Source organism: Cebidichthys violaceus, unplaced genomic scaffold (genome assembly GCF_023349555.1).
Source record: "Cebidichthys violaceus isolate CVI_PGR_0920_01 unplaced genomic scaffold, fCebVio1.0.p SCAF_60, whole genome shotgun sequence".
Classification (NCBI taxonomy): Eukaryota; Metazoa; Chordata; class Actinopteri; order Perciformes; family Stichaeidae; genus Cebidichthys; species Cebidichthys violaceus.
Genome location: NW_027176817.1, coordinates 722357 through 733512, shown reverse-complemented (window position 1 = coordinate 733512; position 11156 = coordinate 722357). Strand labels below are relative to the sequence as shown.

At 35.4% G+C, this 11156-nt stretch overlaps 1 protein-coding gene across 1 annotated transcript in view; it reads right to left on the bottom strand.

The window, feature by feature from the left end:
• Positions 1-7934: 7934 nt before the first annotated feature.
• The window catches only part of lta4h (leukotriene A4 hydrolase), a 7693-nt gene continuing 4471 nt past the window's right edge, over positions 7935-11156 (bottom strand). Inside the window, exons 8-19 of the mRNA XM_068734030.1 lie at positions 10101-10241; positions 10000-10023; positions 9815-9885; positions 9528-9639; positions 9308-9452; positions 9118-9221; positions 8964-9034; positions 8816-8870; positions 8638-8733; positions 8468-8550; positions 8281-8385; positions 7935-8197 (exon numbers count right to left, since the gene is read on the bottom strand). Coding sequence (XP_068590131.1) covers positions 8059-8197; positions 8281-8385; positions 8468-8550; positions 8638-8733; positions 8816-8870; positions 8964-9034; positions 9118-9221; positions 9308-9452; positions 9528-9639; positions 9815-9885; positions 10000-10023; positions 10101-10241 — 1146 coding nt within the window. The 3' untranslated portion in view covers positions 7935-8058. The remainder of the gene's footprint in view (positions 8198-8280; positions 8386-8467; positions 8551-8637; positions 8734-8815; positions 8871-8963; positions 9035-9117; positions 9222-9307; positions 9453-9527; positions 9640-9814; positions 9886-9999; positions 10024-10100; positions 10242-11156) is intronic.

The window sequence follows — 11156 nt, the reverse complement described above, 5'->3', positions numbered from 1 at the left end:
GTCATAGTTTATTATGTCGAAAACAGTCATAGTATAGCCTGTCAAAAAAAGTGAAAAACAGTCATATTATAGCCTGTCGAAAATATATTATGACAAAAAACAGTCATAGTATATTATGTCGAAAACAGTCATAGTATAGCCCTTTGAAAACAGTCATAGTATCGCCTGTAGAAAAAAGTAAAAAAACAGTCATAGTATATCATGTCAAAAAAATGAAAAACGGTCATAGTATAGCATGTCGAAAAAAGTAAAAAAACAGTCATAATATATTCTGTCAAAAACAGTCATAGTATAACCTGTCAAAAAAAGTCAAAAAACAGTCATAGTATATTATGTCGAAAACAGTCATAGTATAGCCTGTCAAAAAAAGTGAAAACGGTCATAGTATAGCATGTCGAAAAAAGTCAAAAACAGTCATAGTATAGCATGTCGAAAAAAGTCAAAAAACAGTCATAGTATAGCATGTCGAAAAAAGTCAAAAACAGTCATAGCATAGCATGTCGAAAAAAAGTCAAAAAACAGTCATGGTATAGCATGTCGAAAAAAGTAAAAAAACAGTCATAGTATATCATGTCAAAAAAAGTGAAAAACTTTCATAGTATAGCATGTCGAAAAAAGTGAAAAACAGTCATAGTATAGCATGTCGAAAAAAGTGAAAACGGTCATAGTATAGCCTGTCGAAAAAAGTCCAAAAACGGTCATAGTATAGCATGTCGAAAACAGTCATAGTATAGCCTGTCAAAAATATATTATGACAAAAAACAGTCATAGTATATTATGTCGAAAACAGTCATAGTATAGCCCTTCAAAAACAGTCTTAATATAGCATGTCGAAAAAAGTGAAAACCGGTCATAGTATAGCATGTCGAAGAAAGTCAAAAAACAGTCATAGTTTATTATGTCGAAAACAGTGATAGTATAGCCTGTCGAAAAAAGTCAAAAACGGTCATAGTATAGCATGTCGAAAAAAGTCAAAAACAGTCATAGTATAGCCTGTCAAAAAAAGTCAAAAACGGTCATAGTATAGCATGTCGAAAAAAGTCAAAAAACAGTCATAATATATTATGTCGAAAACAGTCATAGTATAGCCTGTCGAAAAAATTCAAAAACGGTCATAGTATAGCATGTCGAAAAAAGTCAAAAAACAGTCATAATATATTATGTCGAAAACAGTCATAGTATAGCCTGTCAAAAAAAGTGAAAAACGGTCATAGTATAGCCTGTCAAAAAAAGTGAAAAACAGTCATAGTATATTGTGTCGAAAACAGTCATAGTATAGCCCTTCGAAAACAGTCATAGTATAGCATGTCGAAAAAAGTAAAAAAACAGTCATAATATATTCTGTCGAAAACAGTCATAGTATAGCCTGTCAAAAAAAGTCAAAAACAGTCATAGTATACCATGTCGAAAAAAGTCAAAAACAGTCATAGTATAGCCTGTCAAAAAAAGTCAAAAACAGTCATAGTATACCATGTCGAAAAAAGTCAAAAACAGTCATAGTATAGCCTATCGAAAATATATTATGACAAAAAACAGTCATAGTATATTATGTCGAAAACAGTCATAGTATAGCCTTCGAAAACAGTCATAGTATAGCATGTCGAAAAAGGTGAAAACCGGTCATGGTATAGCATGTCGAAAAAAGTCAAAAAACAGTCAAAGTATATTATGTCGAAAACAGTCATAGTATCGCCTGTAGAAAAAAGTAAAAAAACAGTCATAGTATATCATGTCAAAAAAAGTGAAAAACGGTCATAATATATTCTGTTGAAAACAGTCATAGTATAGCCTGTCGAAAAAAGTCAAAAACGGTCATACTATAGCACGTCGAAAAAAGTCCAAAAACAGTCATAGTATATTATGTCGAAAACAGTCATAGTATAGCCTATCAAAAAAAGTGAAAACCAGTCATAGTATAGCATGTCGAATAAAGTGAAAAACGGTCATAGTATAGCATGTCGAAAACAGTCATAGTATAGCCTGTCAAAAATATATTATGACAAAAAACAGTCATAGTATATTATGTCGAAAACAGTCATAGTATAGCCCTTCGAAAACAGTCATAATATAGCATGTCGAAAAAAGTGAAAACCGGTCATAGTATAGCATGTCGATAAAAGTCAAAAAACAGTCATAGTTTATTATGTCGAAAACAGTCATAGTATAGCCTGTCAAAAAAAGTGAAAACGGTCATAGTATAGCATGTCGAAAAAAGTAAAAAAACAGTCATAATATATTCTGTCGAAAACAGTCATAGCATAACCTGTCGAAAAAAGTCAGAAACGGTCATAGTATAGCATGTCAAAAAAAGTCAAAAAACAGTCATAGTATATTATGTCGAAAACAGTAATAGTATAGCCTGTCAAAAAAAGTGAAAAACGGTCAAAGTATAGCATGTCAAAAAAAGTCAAAAACAGTCATAGTTTAGCCTGTCGAAAATATATTATGACAAAAAACAGTCATAGTATATTATGTCGAAAACAGTCATAGTATAGCCTTCGAAAACAGTCATAGTATAGCATGTCGAAAAAAGTGAAAACCGGTCATGGTATAGCTTGTCGAAAAAAGTCAAAAAACAGTCAAAGTATATTATGTCGAAAACAGTCATAGTATCGCCTGTAGAAAAAAGTAAAAAAACAGTCATAGTATATCATGTCAAAAAAAGTGAAAAACGGTCATAGTATAGCATGTCGAAAAAAGTCAAAAAACGGTCATAGTATAGCATGTCGAAAACAGTCATAGTATAGCCTGTCAAAAATATATTATGAAAAGTGAAAAACGGTCATAGTATAGCATGTCGAAAAAAGTGAAAACCGGTCATAGTATAGCTAGTCGAAAAAAGTCAAAAAACAGTCATAGTTTATTATGTCGAAAACAGTCATAGTATAGCCTATCAAAAAAAGTCAAAAACGGTCATAGTATATTATGTCAAAAACAGTCATAGTATAGCATGTCGAAAAAAGTCAAAAAACAGTCATAGTATATTATGTCGAAAACAGTCATCGTATAGCCTGTCAAAAAAAGTGAAAAACGGTCATAGTATACCATGTCAAAAAAAGTGAAAAACGGTCATGGTATAGCATGTCGAAAAAAGTCAAAAAACAGTCATAATATATTATGTCGAAAACAGTCATAGTATAGCCCTTCGAAAACAGTCATAATATAGCATGTCGAAAAAAGTGTAAACCGGTCATAGTATAGCATGTCGAAAAAAGTCAAAAAACAGTCATAGTTTATTATGTTGAAAAAAGTGAAAAACGGTCATAGTATAGCATGTCGAAAAAACTCAAAAAACAGTCATAGTATATTATGTCGAAAACAGGCAGAGTATAGTCTGTCAAAAAAAGTGAAAAACGGTCATAGTATTGCCTGTCGAAAAAAGTGAAAAACAGTCATAGTATAGCCTGTCGAAAATATATTTTGACAAAAAACAGCCATAGTATATTATGTCGAAAACAGTCATAGTATAGCCCTTCGAAAACAGTCATAATATAGCCTGTCAAAAAAAGTGAAAAACGGTCATAGTATAGCATGTCGAAAAAAGTAAAAAAACAGTCATAATATATTATGTCGAAAACAGTCATAGTATAGCCTGTCGAAAAAAGTGAAAAACGGTCATGGGATAGCATGTCGAAAAAAGTCAAAAAACAGTCATAATATATTATGTCGAAAACAGTCATAATATAGCCTGTCGAAAAAAGTCAAAAACAGTCATAGTATAGCCTGTCAAAAAAAGTCAAAAACGGTCATGGTATAGCATGTCGAAAAAATTCAAAAAACAGTCATAGTATATTATGTCAAAAACAGTCATAGTATAGCCTGTCAAAAAAAGTCAAAAACGGTCATAGTATAGCATGTCGAAAAAAGTGAAAAACGGTCATAGTATAGCCTGTCGAAATTATATTATGACAAAAAACAGCCATAGTATATTATGTCGAAAACAGTCATAGTATAGCCCTTCGAAAACAGTCATAATATAACATGTCGAAAAAAGTGAAAACCAGTCATAGTATAGCATGTCGATAAACGTCAAAAAACAGTCATAGTATATCATGTCGAAAAAAGTGAAAAACGGTCATAGTATAGCATGTCGAAAAAAGTCAAAAAAAGGTCATAATATATTCTGTCGAAAACAGTCATAGTATGGCCTGTCAAAAAAAGTCAAAAACAGTCATAGTATCGCCTGTAGAAAAAAGTAAAAAAACAGTCATAGTATATTATGTCGAAAACAGTCATAGTATAGCCTGTCAAAAAAAGTGAAAACGGTCATAGTATAGCATGTCGAAAAAAGTAAAAAAACAGTCATAGTATATCATGTCAAAAAAAGTGAAAAACGGTCATAGTATAGCATGTCGAAAAAAGTCAAAAAACGGTCATAGTATAGCATGTCGAAAACAGTCATAGTATAGCCTGTCAAAAATATATTATGAAAAGTGAAAAACGGTCATAGTATAGCATGTCGAAAAAAGTGAAAACCGGTCATAGTATAGCTAGTCGAAAAAAGTCAAAAAACAGTCATAGTTTATTATGTCGAAAACAGTCATAGTATAGCCTATCAAAAAAAGTCAAAAACGGTCATAGTATATTATGTCAAAAACAGTCATAGTATAGCATGTCGAAAAAAGTCAAAAAACAGTCATAGTATATTATGTCGAAAACAGTCATCGTATAGCCTGTCAAAAAAAGTGAAAAACGGTCATAGTATACCATGTCAAAAAAAGTGAAAAACGGTCATGGTATAGCATGTCGAAAAAAGTCAAAAAACAGTCATAATATATTATGTCGAAAACAGTCATAGTATAGCCCTTCGAAAACAGTCATAATATAGCATGTCGAAAAAAGTGTAAACCGGTCATAGTTTAGCATGTCGAAAAAAGTCAAAAAACAGTCATAGTTTATTATGTTGAAAAAAGTGAAAAACGGTCATAGTATAGCATGTCGAAAAAACTCAAAAAACAGTCATAGTATATTATGTCGAAAACAGGCAGAGTATAGTCTGTCAAAAAAAGTGAAAAACGGTCATAGTATTGCCTGTCGAAAAAAGTGAAAAACAGTCATAGTATAGCCTGTCGAAAATATATTTTGACAAAAAACAGCCATAGTATATTATGTCGAAAACAGTCATAGTATAGCCCTTCGAAAACAGTCATAATATAGCCTGTCAAAAAAAGTGAAAAACGGTCATAGTATAGCATGTCGAAAAAAGTAAAAAAACAGTCATAATATATTATGTCGAAAACAGTCATAGTATAGCCTGTCGAAAAAAGTGAAAAACGGTCATGGGATAGCATGTCGAAAAAAGTCAAAAAACAGTCATAATATATTATGTCGAAAACAGTCATAATATAGCCTGTCGAAAAAAGTCAAAAACAGTCATAGTATAGCCTGTCAAAAAAAGTCAAAAACGGTCATGGTATAGCATGTCGAAAAAATTCAAAAAACAGTCATAGTATATTATGTCAAAAACAGTCATAGTATAGCCTGTCAAAAAAAGTCAAAAACGGTCATAGTATAGCATGTCGAAAAAAGTGAAAAACGGTCATAGTATAGCCTGTCGAAATTATATTATGACAAAAAACAGCCATAGTATATTATGTCGAAAACAGTCATAGTATAGCCCTTCGAAAACAGTCATAATATAACATGTCGAAAAAAGTGAAAACCAGTCATAGTATAGCATGTCGATAAACGTCAAAAAACAGTCATAGTATATCATGTCGAAAAAAGTGAAAAACGGTCATAGTATAGCATGTCGAAAAAAGTCAAAAAAAGGTCATAATATATTCTGTCGAAAACAGTCATAGTATGGCCTGTCAAAAAAAGTCAAAAACAGTCATAGTATCGCCTGTAGAAAAAAGTAAAAAAACAGTCATAGTATATTATGTCGAAAACAGTCATAGTATAGCCTGTCAAAAAAAGTGAAAACGGTCATAGTATAGCATGTCGAAAAAAGTAAAAAAACAGTCATAGTATAGCATGTCGAAAAAAGTCAAAAAACAGTCATAGTATATGATGTCGAAAACAGTCATAGTATAGCCTGTCAAAAAAAGTGAAAAACGGTCATAGTATAGCATGTCGAAAAAAGTAAAAAACAGTCATAGTATAGCCTGTCGAAAATATATTATGACAAAAAACAGTCATAGTATATTATGTCGAAAACAGTCATAATATAGCCTTCGAAAACGGTCATAGTATAGCGTGTCGAAAAAAGTGAAAACCGGTCATAGTATAGCATGTCGAAAAAAAGTCAAAAAACAGTCATGGTATAGCATGTCGAAAAAAGTAAAAAAACGGTCATAGTATATCATGTCAAAAAAAGTGAAAAACTTTCATGGTATAGTATGTCGAAAAAAGTGAAAAACAGTCATAGTATAGCATGTCGAAAAAAGTGAAAACGGTCATAGTATAGCCTGTCGAAAAAAGTCCAAAAACGGTCATAGTATAGCCTGTCAAAAATATATTATGACAAAAAACAGTCATAGTATATTATGTCGAAAACAGTCATAGTATAGCCCTTCAAAAACAGTCTTAATATAGCATGTCGAAAAAAGTGAAAACCGGTCATAGTATAGCAAGTCGAAAAAAGTCAAAAAACAGTCATAGTTTATTATGTCGAAAACAGTGATAGTATAGCATGTCGAAAAAAGTGAAAAACAGTCATAGTATAGCATGTCGCAAAAAGTAAAAAAACGGTCATAGTATATTATGTCGAAAACAGTCATAGTATAGCCTGTCGAAAAAAGTAAAAAAAAAGTCATAGTATTTCATGTCAAAAAAAGTGAAAAACGGTCATAGTATAGCTTGTCGAAAAAAGTCCAAAAACGGTCATAGTATAGCATGTCATAAAAAGTTATAAAAAGTCATAGCATATGTAATTATTTTTAACTATCATTTATTTATATCCATATAGATATTACACATGCTGTACATATATGTTAAGACTATTGTACACGTATGTATATTATCATTGACTTATACTCGTATAGACGTTACACATGTACTTATATAATAAGACTTAAATGTACACATAATGTATATTGTCTTTGATTTACATTCATATAGACATTACACATGCTTTACTTATATATTAAGACTTAAATGTACACGTATAATGTATATTACCATTGATTTACATTCATATAGACGTTACACTTGTACTTATATATTAAGACTTTATTGTACACGTATGTTACTTGTATTAACTTGAACTAAAGGAATGAATCATTGCTAAACTTTTTTTCAGCCGTTTCTTATTGACACACATGAATGTTTCTCAAGATGGAGTCATGTTAAGAAACAGTTCTTCTTCTTCCTCTTCTCTGGACTCTGTGCTGTTAACACTTCCTGTTTCTTCACTTCATCAGAAGATGGTGAAACTGAAGTCAGTATTGATCCATCGAAGCCGTTCACTTTAGACCCGTTGATTAACTGACTGTTTACTAGATGAAGCTTTTATTCTGAAAAACAGGCATTACATTACATTACCTTACAGTCATTTAGCAGATGCTTTTATCCAAAGCGACTTACAATAAGTGCATCAACATCGGTAATCAAAAGAACATGACATGACGTAACATGAGAGCATTTAAAACAACTCGGTGAAATTAAATCCAACACATTAGAGACAAAACATATTGCTGCCAACAGGCATCATTGTAAATATAATCCAGTTCATCTTTATTTTATGCATGTATTTTGTTTGTACCTTTTATTTTGAAAAAACAGACGTAGTTTCCTTCCTCTAACTTTAGTCCATCTCTGTCAAGTTTGAAAAACATCGACACAAACATTTAAAGTAATAAATTGCTTTGCTCATGAAGTGAACTTATTTATATTTATTATTATTTATAATTATTAGTGTCATGTGTGTAAAATACACAGCATTACAATAGTAACTGTTGCATGCTGGGTAATGATGACGAAATAGAAGGAAGTTTATTTCAGACCTGTTTTTATTTCTTCATTTACAGAGAAATAAACAGTTTAACCAAAGAATTAAGTTTAACACACGAAGGAGCTCCTGGTGGTCCTGGTCCTGGTTCTGATACTGGTTTGTCGTTACAGGCTGGTGGTCTTACTGGCATCCACCTTCAGGTCTTTGCCGACCAGTCCGGAGGTGACCGGGTGCATCGCGGCTCTGTGAGCCACAAACACTCGAAGCGCTTCCTCACGATACTTTTCATAGTTGAAGACCTCTCTGAAGACAAAGTACAAGTACACAAGAGTCACAGAGAGAACTGCTTTAAACACATATTTCATGTACTAAGCCTGTAAAAGTACCTGAAGAGCGGCCTGGTGTACTTCATCCTGCCCTGCTCCGTCGCCATCTTCAGCGCCATGGGGACCGCTTCCTCCCACTTGGACCGCACACACAACCGGAGCCACCTGGAGGGAGAAGGGCCAATCAGGGGGCTTCCAGGGAAAGGGGGCGCAGTTTCAAAAGAAAGACCTGATCCAGGACTCTTACCGGAAGCGGATCTCTGAGTTCATGATGGCGTTGAGATCATAAACCTCCTGCATTCTCTTCACATGAGTCAGAGGAAGAGGATCCTGAAGGAACAAACACGTGACGTGAGGTGGACCTTCGGTGAGGTGGACTGTGGTGGACTTTCAGTGAAGTGGACTGTGGTGGTTTACCTCATGAAGCAGCAGAGACAGGAACTCGATGAGCTGGTGGGACGACAGCGCCTTCACATCGGACTCTTTAAAGCTGCTCAGGTCCTGGCCTTTGGCCTTAAGGAGGGCAGAAGACGGAGGTTTGACTCTGAACACAAAAACAAGAAAAACACGGGTCCACGTGGGTTCCAGGTCTTACCTTGACCCACTTCTGGCTCAGAGCGATGCAGGCGTCAGCCAGCGTGGTGTCGTACCTGAACACAACAAATAAAACTACATCAGAACAAAAAGGGGACCAGGTTTTAAAGACCGGAGTACCTGGTGGAGGTCTGACAGGGTCCACTCACTGAGGTTTGACTGGAGGCATCCCAGGAGTGAACATCCAGGCGTTCCAGTCCACCTTGTTCAGGACGTCCACCTGAGAAAGACAAGGATGCGGATCAGAGTCCCCCTACAGACCAGGACTGTAGAAGTTCTGATCCGGATATAGAGGTGTCTCACCTTGTCTTTGAAGTAGGTGAACAGGTGGTTCTTCCACTCGTCTGTGGTGACGCTGCCGTAGGCGAACATCTGGATGTAGGACTTTACGAAACCCATGAACACCTCTGAAGACCCAAACAAACCGACAGCTGAGTGGTAAAACAACACCTTCAGGAGCTGACCCATGTGTCCAGGTGTGTGCAGGTGTTACCTGGCCCCCCCATCAGCTCCTCCAGGTGGTACAGCAGAGCGAAGCCCTTCTCGTAGGGCACCGAGGAGAAGGCGTCGTCCGGGTCCACGTCCTGCAGGCTGGGGACCAGGTTCGTCAGCACGTTGTCGGCTCCGAAGGTGTTCACCTGAGTGACGATGCAGACGGGTAAGAAGTATCACTCAAAAACACTCAAACCCAGAGACCACGTTCAGGTCCTCACCGAGTCCTGCAGCTCCTTCCAGCCCCCCATGGCTTTGAACTGTCTGAATTGCTCACTGACCAGAGACCTGCCGATCATCCTCTCCAGGTAAACCGTGTGACCCTCGTTCAACCTGCAGATGATTGATTGAGACATAAACAAATAATAAAGGTGGATTCTAAAATAAATGTCATGATTCAGCATCTTTTAAATCAATCTAGAAACCTTCAAAAGCCCATCAACAGTTTCATTTCTTCACATTTAATCAAATGTGAAGTGAGATAAAGTCTCCGAGTGTTGTTGTTTACCAGAAGTGTTCCCAGGTCTTGTTGGTCACCAGATTCCCAGTCCAGCTGTGTGAGATCTCATGAGCGATCACCTGACAGGAAGTAACAACAACAACAACAACAACAACAACAACAACAACAACAAGTGACCACGTGAACAACATGAGGTGAACAGGTGAACCGGTGAGCTGTGGTTTTATACTCACGTTGGACAGAGATTTGTCTCCTGCCTGTGAAGAGACGGACAGTCATCAGACGATCAACAATCACATGATGCTGGTCAGGTATAATAAGAGTGAGTGAGTACCAGCAGGGTGGGCGTAGCGAAGGTCAGACAGGGGTTCTCCATGCCTCCGTAAGGGAAAGACGGAGGAAGAACCAGGATGTCGTACTGACCCCAAACATAAGGTCCTGCCAGGTCCTCAGCGGTCTTCAACATGGTCTCTGTCTGACACAGGAACATGAACCCATGAATGTCAGCACAGCTATGTACGAGAGCACGACTCTGTCGATGTGAGGCACCAAGGACAAAGGACCCCCCCGGTCATCGTATGTATAGCGTGTCGAAAAGAAATGATTCAAAAGGTTCATAGTATAACATGTCAGAAAAATGTTAATTTGACTATTTTTCCATGCCAGAGTTGTGAAATGTATTTGTATTCCATTCAGATCACGTCTTGACCATAGCCTTCCTGTCTCCTTGTGCTGCCTCCTTGTCTCCTCTCCTTCTTGCTCCAGTAAAATGTGTTTTTTGTACCTGATCATACTCATGTTTCATTAAACGTCAGAACACTTTGTACTGAACTTTGCGTCACTTTTTTTTCCCTCTACAGGGCGCATTACGCTTCTGAATTGTAAGTCGCTTTGAATAAAAGCGTTTACTAAATGACTAATGGGATGAAAAACGTACTATAGTATGTCGTAAAAAGTCATAGTATAGTATGTGGAAAAAAGTCATAGTATAGCATGTCGAAAAAAGTCATAGTATAGTATGTCAAAAAAAGTCATAGTATAGTATGTCGAAAAAAGTCATAGTATACTGTGTAGAAAAAAGTCATAGTATAGTATGTTGAAAAAAGTCATAGTATAGTATGTAGAAAAAAGTCATAGTACAGTATGTCGAAAAAAGTCATACAGTATGTCGAAAAAAGTCATAGTATACTGTGTAGAAAAAAGTCATAGTATAGTATGTCGAAAAAAGTCATAGTATACTGTGTAGAAAAAAGTCATAGTATACTGTGTAGAAAAAAGTCATAGTATAGTATGTCGAAAAAAGTCATAGTATACTGTGTAGAAAAAAGTCATAGTATAGTATGTTGAAAAAAGTCATAGTATACTGTGTAGAAAAAAGTCATAGTATAGT